The sequence below is a fragment of the Perna viridis genome, chromosome 14 (assembly GCF_037379345.1).
Source record: "Perna viridis isolate PV_CMFRI_1.1 ecotype Kerala chromosome 14, ASM3737934v1, whole genome shotgun sequence".
NCBI lineage: Eukaryota > Metazoa > Mollusca > Bivalvia > Mytilida > Mytilidae > Perna > Perna viridis.
This window is the reverse complement of record NC_142458.1, coordinates 16196888-16213530: the sequence shown is the minus strand read 5'-3', so window position 1 is coordinate 16213530 and position 16643 is coordinate 16196888. Positions and strand designations below refer to the sequence as shown.

The window sequence follows — 16643 nt, the reverse complement described above, 5'->3', positions numbered from 1 at the left end:
TTTTCTGTTTTTAGTAAACTCATTGTTTAAAATATGACTCTATGAAGAGTTTAATTTATACATGTATATGAAACAGATGCCCAGTATATATACTGGTAGTTTACTGACTGGCTCAAGGAAGAGATATTCATAGATGTATTCAGATAAAAGGAAGCTCAAAGCTTCAAGTATTTATTAAATAATTTCCTGCCACAGTGGTAATGTTTATCCATATTTTTGTATATATTTTCTAGGTAAGTAATTTTCCAAATCAAACTTGGGTTCTGAATTTTCAGAAAAACAAATCATATTCTTTTGCAGTTTAATATCTTTAAGATAAAAAATGTGTTGCCCAATGTATTTCAGATCTTGGGGAAAAATATCTGCAAGATAAAATAAATTACAATGCCCAATTATAAATGATAAAAATTAAAAATAAGTGAACAATAGTCACTTTTAAAAGGTAAATAGGTACCAAATACAAATAAAATACTAATAAAACGCATATTATATATTTTTAAACTTAAAAAAAAACCACAACTTTTTAAAGTATGAAATACATGCTGTGTGAATATAAACATAAGCAGATGAATGTAATATGTCATTTTACAATGAAAACAGGACATCCTTGACCAACAAGAGACATATTGTGATATAATTTCTATGATTTACTGCAATGGTGTGTCATGTGCATCTGCACATTGGAGTTATTCATTGTACAATACAATTTATTATTAACATGGAGTTTTATGTGTTGTGAATTTCTGTTGATGTTTTTTTATTTTTTTAATTATTACTAATTCTGATCTTAGGATAATCACATTGAGGCATACATGTTTTACATTATAGTAAACAAGTAACAATGTTTATGCGCAGGCTTTTACTGTAAGTTCATTTTTAGTTGTATTAATACATTGATTATTTGAAAAAAAAAGGGGGAGTTCAAATTTTATTTCAAGAGTAGAAGATCCTTTTTCAAGTTTGTTTTGAGTCTATTTCAATTACATATTCATGAAACTTCTGGGTTTTTGAATTTTAATGATTGCATAGAAAATGTCAGTAATACATGGTTGAAAGTTTAGGACCCAGGTAAATGAAAATTTCTAAGGTCTTTTGTCAGAAATTTAGGGTCCTGGACCATGAACCACCATTTATTTGAATCCTTGGTTTCTTAATTTCTTGCTGATTTATTTATGAGTTAATTCAAACTATTTATGGTATTCAGAATTTGAAAGAAATCATTTACATTTTAAGACGGTTGTATGATGAAGGATTATTTTACTCTTACCAATTACATCCTTAGGGAGATACACATAATAATGTCAGTGTCAATATTTATGGAAATGTTGTGCTTATTCTGCTTATGTTTTCTGGTTATTGGACGTATCAAAACAGTAAAATCTCTATAAACCAAACTTGTGAATTGTTACAGACTTTTAGTTGTGTTTGCCTTAGACAGGGTAGTGGTATATATATGCTTTTATTTGAAATTTTGCAAGGTAAATGCCACAGTTTTCGCTAAAAATTCAAACAGATTTTAACCATATTTTCAGGGATAATTTTGCTTTACCTTGCAGAACTTCCCACTGAATCTGCTAAAAAATTAGCTTGTAGGGTTGTATTCAGAGAAAATAATGTAAATTGGAAATTATGTGTAGAATAGCACTAAATTTCACTGTTTAACAAAAATTGCAAATGTGAGACTTTTTAATGAACACAATTTTGGATATTGGTTTTAAATTTGTAGTAGTATTGTAGAAAGGGAAAACAGTTCATGTGAAATTAATGGGAATTGAGATTCATGTGATTTCAGGTGAAATTTCTTATAAAGGATCGATTTAGATGAATTTCATGTAAATTTGTCAATAAATATATTTGCTCAATTTGAGTGAAAATCAAGTGAAATATATTGCCAAAAAGTACTTAAATGTCAGCTATGGGATTACTCAAGTATGTAAATATCCAAAAACATGGCCTAACATGAACACATGAAACATGGACATACACATTGTAGAAAACTGAATTATAAAAAATTACACATAAAAACTGAAGATAAAGGAAACCAAGATGTTGAATGATAGAACTAAAGCCCCTAGCAATATGAACTCCCACAAAAAAACTAGTAGTGACATCAAGTGCTTTGGAAGGGTAAGTGTGTTCTGATCCACTAGCAGCACCCGTCTTATTGCATGTGAGTGTAATCCAGTAATAATCTAGCATCAAAAATAAAACTCACTGACATGTGTCAAGCACTTTTGGAAAAAGATATGTGATAATGTGAAGATAATTATCTTTTGAAATGTTTGAAAACATTAATTTAGGGAGTTAAACTTGCCTATTATGATGACAGAAAGCAAAAATTAATTTTGAATGGAAAGTGAAATAACATTTGAAAAAATGAGACATCATTCTTGCCTTATTTAGAGAAAACAAACATTTTTAACTACCAGAATTAATTACTGGTAAGCTCTAACTGACATAAAAAGGAATATTTTATGTACAATTTTTAAGTTTATGTGAAATTTGACTTATGCCTTCTAATTAAAAATCAATCATTCCAATATAATTGGAGTAATTTATGTTTTATAGACAGTTTGTACTGTAGTTCATGGATATTTAAGTACCAGTCCATATAAAATTCAGACACTGCCAATGGTAGTGGTGATTCATGGTGCAGAAAAAACCCACTGAACAAATGATCCTTTTTTGGGACTACATTGACTATATTTTTATAGAGGTACATGTATAGTCATTTCTGCACACTGTTCTGTGACAATGGGATGACAAACTAAGACTGGTTATGTGGTCTGTAACTTTTTCTGAATTAAAAATAAAAAGTGATTTTTTTTGGTGGTTTTTGAAAAGCATTAATCACTTTCTGCCTGATTTTTACAAAGACTGCTTTTAATGTGCTATTTTGAATATTTAAAGAAGGTCCATTCACACCTTTCTCTGCAGCATACCCATAGGCTGAAGGGGTGGGGTGAGATTGATTGGTTCAGATAAACACCCCTTTTAAAGCAAAAAAGCATTTGAAACTGTTAGAAACAAACTTAAGATTGGTTAAGCACTTTAGAAATCAGGAAAGTTTCATCCAGACAACCCCTCCCAACCCTCCTATAAAAATTCTGGCTTAGGCCTGTGCAAAATCAATTATTCAAGTATTGGACTAATTAATACAACCTATTATTTTTAGGGTTCAGTTTAGACAGATTTTACTGTAGTTGGTGATTTGTTTATTATCTTTATATTAACCTTGTAATGTTTTGTATTGACAGTTCATGTACTGTTTTTCAGCACAACGACTCCAACGAAACTTCAGGAAAAGATGTCTGTCCGAGGCAAGATCAGGAGGTTTCTCTTCAAAAGTTCTAGATCAAGTAAGTACAATATAACATGTATACCTGTTAACTTTCACACATTAGGGGGAGGGGGAGACTCCTATAAAATCAATGACAAATTTAGAAAATGAGAGATTTGTGGGAGGTAAATATTGCTTTATTTTCTGTGAAAAATACTAAGTAATTGAAATACTACACCAAAAATTTGCTTTTACTTAAAAATCTCTGACTTGATGTAGTGTCACAGGAACTGTTCCAAAGGTTAAGTGTATGAACATACTTTTTTTATTGTTTGAGCAGTCATCATAGGCACTAGTAATAAGTTGATACTCATATTTTATATATATATATATTATTATAGTAAAGTAAATGATTCTGATTTATAAATATTGTACATAATAAAATACATTATATTATATATTGTACATATCTACTCATTCCAGAACTGCCTATACCATTACATTCTCACACTCTCACATCATCGGCCCATCTTCACATTTTTTTCAACTTTCATAAAACCACTGGTCAAATCATAATATAAACAAGGAAGGATACAAACTTAAGGAGGTAGACCTAGGGTAGGGGACATAACTCTTGAAATCTGTGATATGTTTGTATCATATTCAATTTTACCAAAGCCCATCAAGCTTTCCTATAAAACAGAATAAAATCAGTCCCAGTTACCTTGACTTACTCTAGGTCTACCATCAAGCTTTCTTATGAAACAGAATAAAATCAGTCCTAGTTCCTTGAATCTTTGATGAGATATATGTAAAATGCTGAATACAAAAGTTCCATTGATTTGTATGAGTTGTGTCCCTTATTCTAGGTCTACCTCTTTAAGGCACATTCTTGTAAAGTTAGAGGAATGTTAACATGTACAGCTGCACCACTAATTAAATTCACTTGAATCTTACCACCAGTATTTACATCAAGCTATGAAGTCAATTATCTTAATACTGTGTATACTTAATTGTCAGTCTTTGTAAGAATCAGGATGTGTGTGAAACGTAATACATGTATGAAAAAAAACCCACTATTTTGAAAGTGTAATATGACTATTTGCACATTCAGAAACAAGGAAAAAAGACAAGATTTGGTATACAGAGTTAAAATTTAATTTAAATACACTGAAAATGAACCTTTCAAGGACAGATAACTCTGTCAAAAACCTCATTTATCTAACAATTTATTGAAACATCTATAGGCAAATCCAGTGATGGTGTTTTCAAATAGAGAAACATCCTGGAGTGACTTAAACAAATTTGAATGAATAGAAAGTATCAACCTCTTTAAGAATCAAGCAGTGGGTGAAACATGGTATGAAAAAACCCACTACTTAGAAAATTTTGTGTGACTATTTGCACCATCAGAATCAAGGAAAAAAGACAAGATTTTCCATATTATATTGGTTAACTGAGTTATAATTTCATTGAAATGCAGTGAAAATGAAAATTTCAAGGGCAGATATTGACTCTGTCAAATTCCTCCCATTGAAAAATTTCTGAGCAAATCCAGTGATGCAGAGATCAAATAATGGTCTTTTCAAATAGAGAAGGCTTCTTTGAGTGATATTATATTGTCAGATTGGTGGGGTTTTGACATGCATGTTTCTGACTTTTTCCCATTTTGCCTGATTCTTACTAAGACTTACACTTAGATGGCCATACCAGAGGTAACTAACTGGACTATCTGTATAAAGGATTATATAATATTTACTAGCTTAAGTACCAGCTTATTTACATTTTATTCATTAATAATTGAAAGTTTTATTTTAATTTTTTCCACCTTAATACTAATTTTAATGCATTACAGAGCAGGTCATTTCAAAATTTGTGAAAAATATGTTTTAACAATGAATTAATGAAAAATTCTAAACACTTCTTGATACCAAAAATCAAAATAAATGCATGCATTAATTATTGCAATATTGTAATTCTAACTGTAAATATGATTTTCAATTTTGCAATTTTGGGAAAATTTTAGATCATTGCATTTATGCATGTTTTTATTGTCAGTCACATTATTGCAGATAATGAACAAACTGCAGTAATGTTTGAATCTCTGTATTTACTTGTAAGAAAATTATTGTTCATTTCGTTTACCCTACCGGTACGGCTGGTTTTTCATGGAATCTTAGTTATTTATTTACTTTTGTTTCCATGTGCATATTATTTTCACGATTTAAGTTCTTTGTCGTGTTTGTGTATGTTTTCTTAGTTCAAATGCTGATTATCTTGATTTACCTTTCAAAGGATATATACCTGTATTAAAATCAATTGATTCAAGGACAGGAAACAAACTCCCAAAGAAAGTTGGCTAAAACTGAAGTAAAGTAATGGACAATAATTAGTAATGTTCTGGTCAAGGATGTTATGTTGACTTAATTACTTGTTTTCTCCACAGTGACGGATAAATTATCACTGTTTCATGCTAAGAAAACAATTTTTTTTCTCTCACAGTGGTTTTCTTATGTACAGGATTTCTCATTTACCATAGATCAAACAAAACATGTGCATAACAGTAATTTACATGTAATTATGATAAATGTTATTTTTGTAATTTAATTAATGATTCTGTTTACTAAAAACTTGCTTAAGTGTCAGTCTCTGTAAGAATCAAGCTGTGGGGGAAACATGTATAAAGTAACCCACAACACTGATAGTGACTATTTGTACCATCAGAATCAAGGAACTGCTAATAATATCCAGCAATGCAGAGATCAATTAGTGATAATATCTAGAAGGGAGGACTTTTTTTTCGCAATTTGAGTATTTCTTTTAAAGACTTGCACTTAACTGCTTCCAGTTTTCTTATTTGCAGAAGTATTTTCTTTTATGGATTTTCTATATTTTTGTTATGAATTTTGACAGCAAATTACAATTTTCAGATTTTGAAACTTTCCATAGTTCATGCACCAATATTAAAATCACACGTAGTTCAAGATTTTACGGATCACTTCAGTAGAATATGGATGGAAAAAAATTATGTATTGTCATCAAGAAGCATAAACAGGTCTTCATTTGACAAGCTTATCTTTTACTTTTACTCTTGAAATCAGTGATATGTTTGTTTCACCGAAGTCTTTCAAGCTTTCATTTGAAAAAGAAGGATATCAATCTAAGTTACTTTGATGCTTACATGAGATTGATATAAAAAGCTGAATACAAATGTTCCAATGATTTGTAAGAGTTGTGTTCCTTACCTTAGGTCTACCTCCTTATAAAATAAGACATGATTTTCTTTTTAAAGATTATTTATTACCTACCTTAACCAATTTGATTGGGAAAACAAGAAGACATCATTTTTTATATGCTCATCTTTTGAGATATATTTAAGAATTGGCAATAATAAAAAATTTGAAAAATAACATGAATTTTCCATGTGCATATTGTTTATTGCATGAAGTGCAATAAACAAAATATGCACATGGAAAATTTATGTAATTTTTCAGTAGACAAAATTTTTATTCTTGTCCATTCTTATAAATTAATTTTAAAACATATTTTTATCTTTAAACATGAGAAAAGTAACTCTGAATTTAACTGAATAGGAATGTGTCAGTATATTTTTTATCCATTGAGATATAACAAAATAATTTTAACCAATCAGATTAAAGTATTTATCTCAAATTAATTTATTATGGTATACAACTGACAAAATTAAATTAAAAAATCTTTGTAGTATGCTTCTTGTGATGTTGATTACTCCATTTTGTTTATGGTTTTATAGGTTTTAATTGGTAAGCTCTGAAAAAGGAAGCAGGTGGGTGGGTGTTCGTATTTTGAGCATTAACAGGATTTTATTGAAGGTGGTCATAGAAGGAATTTTAATTTTGATTCATGAAACATAATTTTTTTGTCATCTACCAGGAATGCTTGTGAAATATCAAAAAGTTTTTTGTAAGATTGATCAGCATAAATTTTTATGTTAATGATTATAATAATACAGCCATATTTTATTTCTGGAATACTGTTTATCATGGTGAAAGGTCTATATTGTGTGATGTTTGTTGTTTACTAGGAATGCTTAATATTCATAAGTATTTTTAGAATGATCAGTATATATATTACGTTGATATGTATGTAATGCAAATCTACGAGAAGAACATCCTCTTTACATTCACAACACCAAAGACCAACCCACTGTTAAACATTTCAACTTAGCACACAACTCCATTCACAAATCTGTTTTTGAAGTAATAGGGTATGTAAGTCTCTTTCTAGTTTCATTTTCTTCACTGGAATTTACGACGTAGAACATATCGAAAACTGAAGACCGATCTGCATTTTATTGTATACTTCTGGATACTCGAAACGCTGTATATCAATGCAAAATCTTCTATTCTGTGGTTTTTTACTCAATGCCATTATCATGTAGAAATAGATATTTGTAATTTTTATCAGTATTTTTTACTCAAAAAGATGTTTTGCCCTCAGCACTGAACTGTACGCTCTATAAATGACAAGTCTCCATGCTTTTGAATGGTAGACTAGGACTCAATCTCACGAGATCACGGGGTCACATGATGAGACTTACATTCCCTATTGAAATTCTGTGGTTGGACCATGATGATCAGGAATCCAATGCATACAAAGGTCAGAGAGAGGATAACTTGATTCTCCAATCAAAAACACTGAAACCCGTTGGAATAAAAAGCATTAAGAATTTGAAGTTTTTGGTGTCAAAACTCTATTTTTCTAAATATTATGGTGATATTTAAACCATATTTTTCAGGAATGCTTTTCACAGTATTTGATATTATGGTGAAAGGCCTGTGTTGTGTGATGTATTTCGTCAGAGTCCAGCTTGATGATATAGGAAGATACAAGTGGTATGGTTGTTACAGATCTTAAAAATTATTCTCTATTTTCAGCAAAATAAGAGGAAAGCTTTAATGCCAATCACAATTATTTTGATTTATACATGAAAGATCAAGGAAAAAAAACTTATGTTGGAGTGAAATTCATGTGAACTTTAAAAGTTTATAATAAGTGAATTTTACCTGAAATCACATTTATTTCATAAGAAGTTCATGTGAATTTCACATATGAAGCTTGATTCACTTGAATTTTATATGAACATTATTTGTCTGTGTAGTTACACTTCAGCATTTTGAGTTTTTTATTCACCACAAATTCAACTTCTTTATCAATTCAAAAACTGTTAATTTTGTTGAATGAAACGAACACAGATTGAAAAAAAATAATGAAAGTTGCTAAACATGTCTATAAAAATGCTTTTACAAAAAGTACACTACATTAAACAGCAAAAATTTCTAGAATTACATGAAGGTTTTCTGGTATCAAATAAGGGGAAGATACTGTATTATTCACTTGTACTTTGTACTTTTATTTTCAGTGGTGGTAATGTATGTTACAATAATACAGAACCCTCCTTGTCAATAACTAATGAAGAAGATGGCATGGTCTTTACATCAGCTGAAATTAACTGGTAAATAGGGGGTGTTATGAATGGTTTAGAGGGGGTAGTGTTATGAAGGTTTTAGAGATGGAAGAGTTATGAAGGTTTTAGAAGGGGAGTGTTATGAAGGTTTTAGAGGGGAGGGTTAATCACACAAAAATATCCTGAAACAAATGAAAAAGTTGGTATGGTCTTTACATCATTGTTGAGTTTGGGGTGTAGGGATGGGTAGTTTGGGGTGTAGGGATGGGTAGTTTGGGGTGTAGGGATGGGTTTAGGTGATGGTTGTTAGAGGTGAATAACACAGAACCTTTCTTGTCAATAACTAACAAAGAAGATGGCATGGTCTTTACATCAGGTGAAATTAACCGATAAATAGGGGGTCTACAGATGGCTTTGGATGGGGCATGATGGTTGGTGAAATCACAGAACCCTCCCTGTCAATAACTAACAAGGAAGATGGCATGGTCTTTACATCAGGTGAAATTAACCGATAAATAGGGGGTGTACAGATGGCTTTGGATGGGGCATGATGGTTGATGAATCACAGAACCCTCCCTGTCAATAACTAACAAAGAAGATGGCATGGTCTTTACATCAGGTGAAATTAACCGATAAATAGGGGGTGTACAGATGGCTTTGGATGGGGCATGATGGTTGATGAAATCACAGAACCTCCCTGTCAATAACTAACAAAGAAGATGGCATGGTCTTTACATCAGGTGAAATTAACCGATAAATAGGGGGTGTACAGATGGCTTTGGATGGGGCATGATGGTTGATGAATCACAGAACCCTCCCTGTCAATAACTAACAAAGAAAATGTCATGGTCTTTACATCAGGTGAAATTAACCGATAAATAGGGGGTGTACAGATGGCTTTGGATGGGGCATGATGGTTAAAGAAATCACAGAACCATCCCTGTCAATAACTAATGAAGAAGATGGCATGGTCTTTACATCAGCTGAAATTAACTGGTAAATAGGGGGTGTTATGAATGGTTTAGAGGGGGTAGTGTTATGAAGGTTTTAGAGAGGGAAGAGTTATGAAGGTTTTAGAAGGGGAGTGTTATGAAGGTTTTAGAGGGGAGGGTTAATCACACAAAAATATCCTGAAACAAATGAAAAAGTTGGTATGGTCTTTACATCATTGTTGAGTTTGGGGTGTAGGGATGGGTAGTTTGGGGTGTAGGGATGGGTAGTTTGGGGTGTAGGGATGGGTTTAGGTGATGGTTGTTAGAGGTGAATAACACAGAACCTTTCTTGTCAATAACTAACAAAGAAGATGGCATGGTCTTTACATCAGGTGAAATTAACCGATAAATAGGGGGTCTACAGATGGCTTTGGATGGGGCATGATGGTTGGTGAAATCACAGAACCCTCCCTGTCAATAACTAACAAGGAAGATGGCATGGTCTTTACATCAGGTGAAATTAACCGATAAATAGGGGGTGTACAGATGGCTTTGGATGGGGCATGATGGTTGATGAATCACAGAACCCTCCCTGTCAATAAGTAACAAAGAAGATGGCATGGTCTTTACATCAGGTGAAATTAACCGATAAATAGGGGGTGTACAGATGGCTTTGGATGGGGCATGATGGTTGATGAAATCACAGAACCCTCCCTGTCAATAACTGACGAAGAAGATGGCATGGTCTTTACATCAGGTGAAATTAACCGATAAATAGGGGGTGTACAGATGGCTTTGGATGGGGCATGATGGTTGATGAAATCACAGAACCCTCCCTGTCAATAACTAACAAAGAAGATGGCATGGTCTTTACATCAGGTGAAATTAACCGATAAATAGGGGGTGTACAGATGGCTTTGGATGGGGCATGATGGTTGATGAATCACAGAACCCTCCCTGTCAATAACTAACAAAGAAAATGTCATGGTCTTTACATCAGGTGAAATTAACCGATAAATAGGGGGTGTACAGATGGCTTTGGATGGGGCATGATGGTTAAAGAAATCACAGAACCATCCCTGTCAATAACTAATGAAGAAGATGGCATGGTCTTTACATCAGCTGAAATTAACTGGTAAATAGGGGGTGTTATGAATGGTTTAGAGGGGGTAGTGTTATGAAGGTTTTAGAGAGGGAAGAGTTATGAAGGTTTTAGAAGGGGAGTGTTATGAAGGTTTTAGAGGGGAGGGTTAATCACACAAAAATATCCTGAAACAAATGAAAAAGTTGGTATGGTCTTTACATCATTGTTGAGTTTGGGGTGTAGGGATGGGTAGTTTGGGGTGTAGGGATGGGTAGTTTGGGGTGTAGGGATGGGTTTAGGTGATGGTTGTTAGAGGTGAATAACACAGAACCTTTCTTGTCAATAACTAACAAAGAAGATGGCATGGTCTTTACATCAGGTGAAATTAACCGATAAATAGGGGGTCTACAGATGGCTTTGGATGGGGCATGATGGTTGGTGAAATCACAGAACCCTCCCTGTCAATAACTAACAAGGAAGATGGCATGGTCTTTACATCAGGTGAAATTAACCGATAAATAGGGGGTGTACAGATGGCTTTGGATGGGGCATGATGGTTGATGAATCACAGAACCCTCCCTGTCAATAAGTAACAAAGAAGATGGCATGGTCTTTACATCAGGTGAAATTAACCGATAAATAGGGGGTATACAGATGGCTTTGGATGGGGCATGATGGTTGATGAAATCACAGAACCCTCCCTGTCAATAACTGATGAAGAAGATGGCATGGTCTTTACATCAGGTGAAATTAACCGATAAATAGGGGGTGTACAGATGGCTTTGGATGGGGCATGATGGTTGATGAATCACAGAACCCTCCCTGTCAATAACTAACAAAGAAGATGGCATGGTCTTTACATCAGGTGAAATTAACCGATAAATAGGGGGTGTACAGATGGCTTTGGATGGGGCATGATGGTTGATGAATCACAGAACCCTCCCTGTCAATAACTAACAAAGAAAATGGCATGGTCTTTACATCAGGTGAAATTAACTGATAAATAGGGGGTGTAGAGATGGCTTTGGGTAGGGCATGAGGGTTGGTTGATCAATCACAACCCCCTTGTCTATACAAATGTAAACTTACGAAAAATAAGGTATGTATGCCTAAACATCAGTTTTGATTTTACCAGTAAATAGGTGGATTTGGGGGGTTTAGGATGGGTTCTAGTGATGGAAGGTACAGGTGGAATGGGATAAACATCATGTAATCTTCTCTTCTTATAGCTAATAGTATGATGATGAGAAGGGTGGAGTAGTTTTGACTTTATTGGAGGGGGCACATACCTTCTTGTATATTCTGCTATAGCATTTCAAAATTTTTATTTGTGAGTTTTTTTAGTCTTTTTTGTGCATTATTGCACAACTGTTATAGTTTTATTCCTTTTTATTTCCATTTGTATATTCGTTTTTGTGTGTCATCACTTCTATTTTCAGAAATGTTCAGGTATGAGGGTATCAACCTTCCACCTTTTTTTAGTAACATAAACAATTTTGTAAATATTCTTTTTATAGCTCAAAATGCGACATTTGTAAATGTATCATCTTTTTTACTTTAAGTTTCATTTCACTATTTTGTTTTGTTTCATCACTTCTATTTTAGGCATGTGCTAGTTTGGGTATACCGGCCCCTCCCCCTGTGGATTGTACAAGTTGTACTGGCTGTTGCTTCTTTTAGTAAAACTTTGCTTTTATTAATTGTCACAAAGGTAAGAATAATTTACGTAAGTTGATTCATAGAAATCATTAAAGAAACATTAATACCCAGTATGTAATGGTGTACCTTTATTCAAATGTCTTATTTACTGTGAAATTCTCTGTTAATCTCTGTAATACATTTGTAGGGTTTGAGACTTTAGTAAAATTTTGAGATTACTGAATGACAGAAAATATAAGGTTTTCAACAGGAAAATGGAGGATTTAAAGAAAAATAATCAGATTGACTCGGTAATGGAAAAATCACAATTTCCAAGCCCTGCATTTGTCTTGTCCACTCCACACTAAAAAATGAAATAATTCAACTATAGTAGACCGATTTTAGATAATCCTTTCCCATACTATCATGACTGAAATTTAACCCATTAAACTAACCATTGTCCTTTTATAATGATGGACCCTTCCAAGTTTCATCAAAATCTCAACATATTTCATCAAATATTTCTTCAACTCATATTCTTACCAGTCAGTTTGAAGTTCATCATTAAAGACAATTATTGGAGTTTTAAAAGAATTTGTTCAAGAACTTACACTTATAGTCTGGAAGAAGCAAATCTGAGTAGTAAACTGAAAGTAGAAATCTGAGATAAAATAATCCACGTTAGTCAATGACCATTGCTATATACAGGATCAGAATTAAGGTTTTTCACATGATGCTTCCTGTTAGTTATATACATTTTTTTTTCACAATAAAGTCAGTAGGAAGTTGAAAAAAAATGTAAATGTATAGAGGTTTCCAATCGCCAACCTCTCATGTGAACAGCCAAAGCCATTAATGTAAACTAAAATAAGATCTGCAGTATATATAAATAGGATGGTCATATTCCATAAGATGAAAATGTCAACAATTCCATCTTTAAAATTTAAAATTTTAAGTATTTTGGCATATGTACATGTAGTTACCACATGTTAGGACATACCATAATAATTGAAGGATTTGAGTTTTACTTAAGATGACAATTTCTTGTTATTTTTGACAGATTTTACCATTTACAATTAGACAATAAAGTAAGCATTATTTTCTGAAATGGATCCATGTATTACCTGTAGCTATATATGTTTTTATGTTATGTCTGAGTGTGTTAGGTCTTTTGTTATATGTTAATTTGCTCTTAACTTTTTTTACACAAATGTATGAATCCTCACTGCCTTACACAGGCAAAATTAGTTCATGTGTAATTCATGTGATTTTCATGTAATTAAAAATTCTTGTGAAGATCATGAGAATTTCATTTCAAATTCACATGAATATCACTTCACACCATTTTCATGTGAAAATTTGAAAATGATGAAGGCTTAATTCTCATTAATTTCATGTGAATTCCTTCACAAAATTTATTTGCTCAATTCAGGTGAAAAATGTGTAAAATAATTCAAAAATCACTTAGAAGTATTTTGCCTGTGTATAATTTTTTTTCTTAAGCAGCTTGTTTTACTTGTATTTTAGTTTCTATGATAGTTTGTTTTCAGTTGATGGAATGATAGTAGTCAGTAGATACATTTTAAGTCTATTAATTGTCTTGAGCTTTTCCATATATGATTAGACTTGTAGCAACAACTATGCCGTGGTAATGCTGTGGTAATGCCTTGGTTATGCCTTGGTTATGCCGTGGTAATGCTATGGTAATGCCTTGGTAGCTTATTTTGTTTGTTAAAAAAAACACATGGAGTAAACTGTAAGGATGTGTTTTTGCAATATTCCATTTTTCTATTTTTTAACTGAATAGAAATGTATAACAAGTAGTAAAATAATTGGTTTAAACATTTCTTATTTGATGATTTTTAAAAATAATATTTAGAATTGTATTCAGCCATTTTTTAACTTCCTTTGTAAAACTTCTTAATGGGACATTTTTAGCTGGAATTTGATAAATGAACCCTGACCTCAATAACCTATCATGTGCAGTGTAAAACCCTATCCTTTCAAAAACCACAAATATTAGTACCGGTTAATATGGACCTTGGACAGAATCCATGAAAGAAGCATTTGAGTAAATTAACAGAAGGCATTTAAAATTTACTGCAGATCTTTCAACACCAAGTACCAAAGCCTCACTTATTGCCTGTGGCTCTTTTTGTGACCTCTGACCTTGAATCTGACTTTCATGATCTTTTTCTCTATTTTCAGCAAAACAAGTTAGAACAGATGATGAGCTCGTCCTTTATCATTGAAGTTGTTTGTTGTGTTCCTTTTATTGTTACTGTAAGTAAATTATGTAGCTTAGGATGGTTTTTGGGGAGGGGGTTACTTGGGGGCAGAATTTCAGGTTTGGGGTTACAAGGAGGGATAATTTCTGGTTTTGGGGAAGATTCATTATGGAAGTTTTTTTGTTGTGTTCCTTTTAGTTTTATTGTTACTTTAAGTAAAGCTTGGGAGGTGTTTGGGGGTTACAGGGGGGCAGAAGGCAGAATTTCAGGTCAAGGTAAATTTGTTGATTTCCATTTATTGTACTGCATTGAAACTTAGATGTAATTTGATGGGAGGGAGTGTTCCTGAATATCTTATTATACCCAGGGGTGGGTCTAGGTGTGGGCATAATGGGCATACACCCCACTTTTCAAAGAGAAAAACCAAAAATCTACTGTAATCTGCTATATATTGTATTAAGATGGCGATTTGTCATATTCATTCATTAAACATGTCATAATCTGGTTTCCTTTTATACTGATTTTCGTAATTGCACCTCCCCTTCATAAAATCATGGATCTGCCCCTGATACACTCATAGTGTGGATATATAGTGACAGTCTTCGTCATTGAGGTTGTTTTTTTTTGCTTTTTTTTATTGTGATATACTGTAAGTCAACCAAATGTTGGAATTTCATGGCTTCAGGAATTTACGGATTAGGAGGGGTTAAGTTCTGCCTTTGTATTTAAGTTTTTTCTTCAATTACTGTTACTTTAGGTAATTCATAGCTGTATTCTAATGCGAAGAGGCAGAATGTCAGGTTTGGAGATGAGCACTGCCTATATATTTGTCACACCTGCTTATAACCTCTCACATTAAGGGGGAGAATCCAACAGTCAAGAAAACTTTAGAATCTCCCACATAAAAATGTCAGATTTGTTGGAGGTTTTTGGTTAAAATTACTATATTTTCTGTGAAAAATCATAAATAAATAAAAATCTCCCACATTGTCATTGGGGAGAATCTACCACATGAACATTTTACCTTAAATCCTGTAGCAATAGTTTCATCAAGTGAAATTTTCTAATAGGTGTAAATTATAGAGGAAACAAAAATGATACCCACAAAATTTCATTTATTGTAAGTGAAAACAATGTTTCAATTATGAAGAAATGCACTAACTTATCAAAAACTTGATACATTTCCTGTTTGCATTATTGTATGAACAGTGTACAATGTAAAAAAAAAATTATTTAGGAGATTGTGCACATTCACTTAAAAACAAATATCCTGATTAAATAGGAAGTTGTAAAGTACATACTAGCTGACTTTGACCTTTATACTATATTACACATGTAGGAAGTGAATTATATAAACACCATTTTATAAAGATGTTTAGAAAATGCCCACAAGACAGTGTTATCAACATGTTTTGAAGAAACAAGTAAAAAATACATACAAAGAGACAAAATGCTTAAAAGTAATTCTGACTGAAAAAAAAGGAACTGCCCTGAATAAAAACTGTTAATTTTTCCAGTTAAAAAAATTGGTGGACAACCTAAGTATGACTGAAGTATATTACTGAATATAATTGTGATTTACTCTCTGTGATATGAAATATTTAAAGCAAAACTAATTTAATATTGCTTCACTTTAGAGATTCTATGATTTCAAGCAGGCTCATAGCCAATGTGGTTAGGAGGGTTACAACACTCCCTCTTCAGGGAAGCAGTGACACCTGAAAACCTGTTCAAAGCAAGCTTCAAAAAACACTTTTCAATTTGAAAATTTTGTCCAAATAATGTCACACTTCCAACCCTTTCTAAGAAATCTGGTCGTGGCTTTAGCATACTTCTAATATCAATGTGATGAGAAACACAACCTATTACAAGGTGTTTGTAAGAATCATGCAAATTCTTTAACATGTGATACATCCCGAAAAAAAAGTTACATTTTTATTTTTGTTACTAAGTTGTTTTATGGTTCTATATAATGACATTAATAATCATTTCAATCTTTCTCTTCTTATGAGATAATTCACATTGAAAATCCAAT

The 16643-nt window shown here is 32.5% G+C and overlaps 1 protein-coding gene across 8 annotated transcripts in view; it reads left to right on the top strand.

The window, feature by feature from the left end:
• Nucleotides 1-16643, top strand: part of LOC148598385 (potassium channel subfamily T member 2-like) — a 66258-nt gene that overhangs the window by 18992 nt on the left and 30623 nt on the right. For 5 of the 8 annotated variants that reach the window (XM_088560635.1, XM_088560637.1, XM_088560639.1 and 2 more), the window contains 5 exons: nucleotides 3277-3359; nucleotides 8058-8154; nucleotides 8682-8774; nucleotides 12348-12453; nucleotides 14589-14663. In XM_088560635.1, coding sequence (XP_088416761.1) covers nucleotides 3277-3359; nucleotides 8058-8154; nucleotides 8682-8774; nucleotides 12348-12453; nucleotides 14589-14663 — 454 coding nt within the window. Of the gene's footprint in view, nucleotides 1-623; nucleotides 865-3276; nucleotides 3360-8057; nucleotides 8155-8681; nucleotides 8775-8801; nucleotides 10794-12347; nucleotides 12454-13440; nucleotides 13469-14588; nucleotides 14664-16643 lie in introns of those variants that run through there. The other 3 variants (XM_088560641.1, XM_088560642.1, XM_088560643.1) reach the window with 3 other exon arrangements.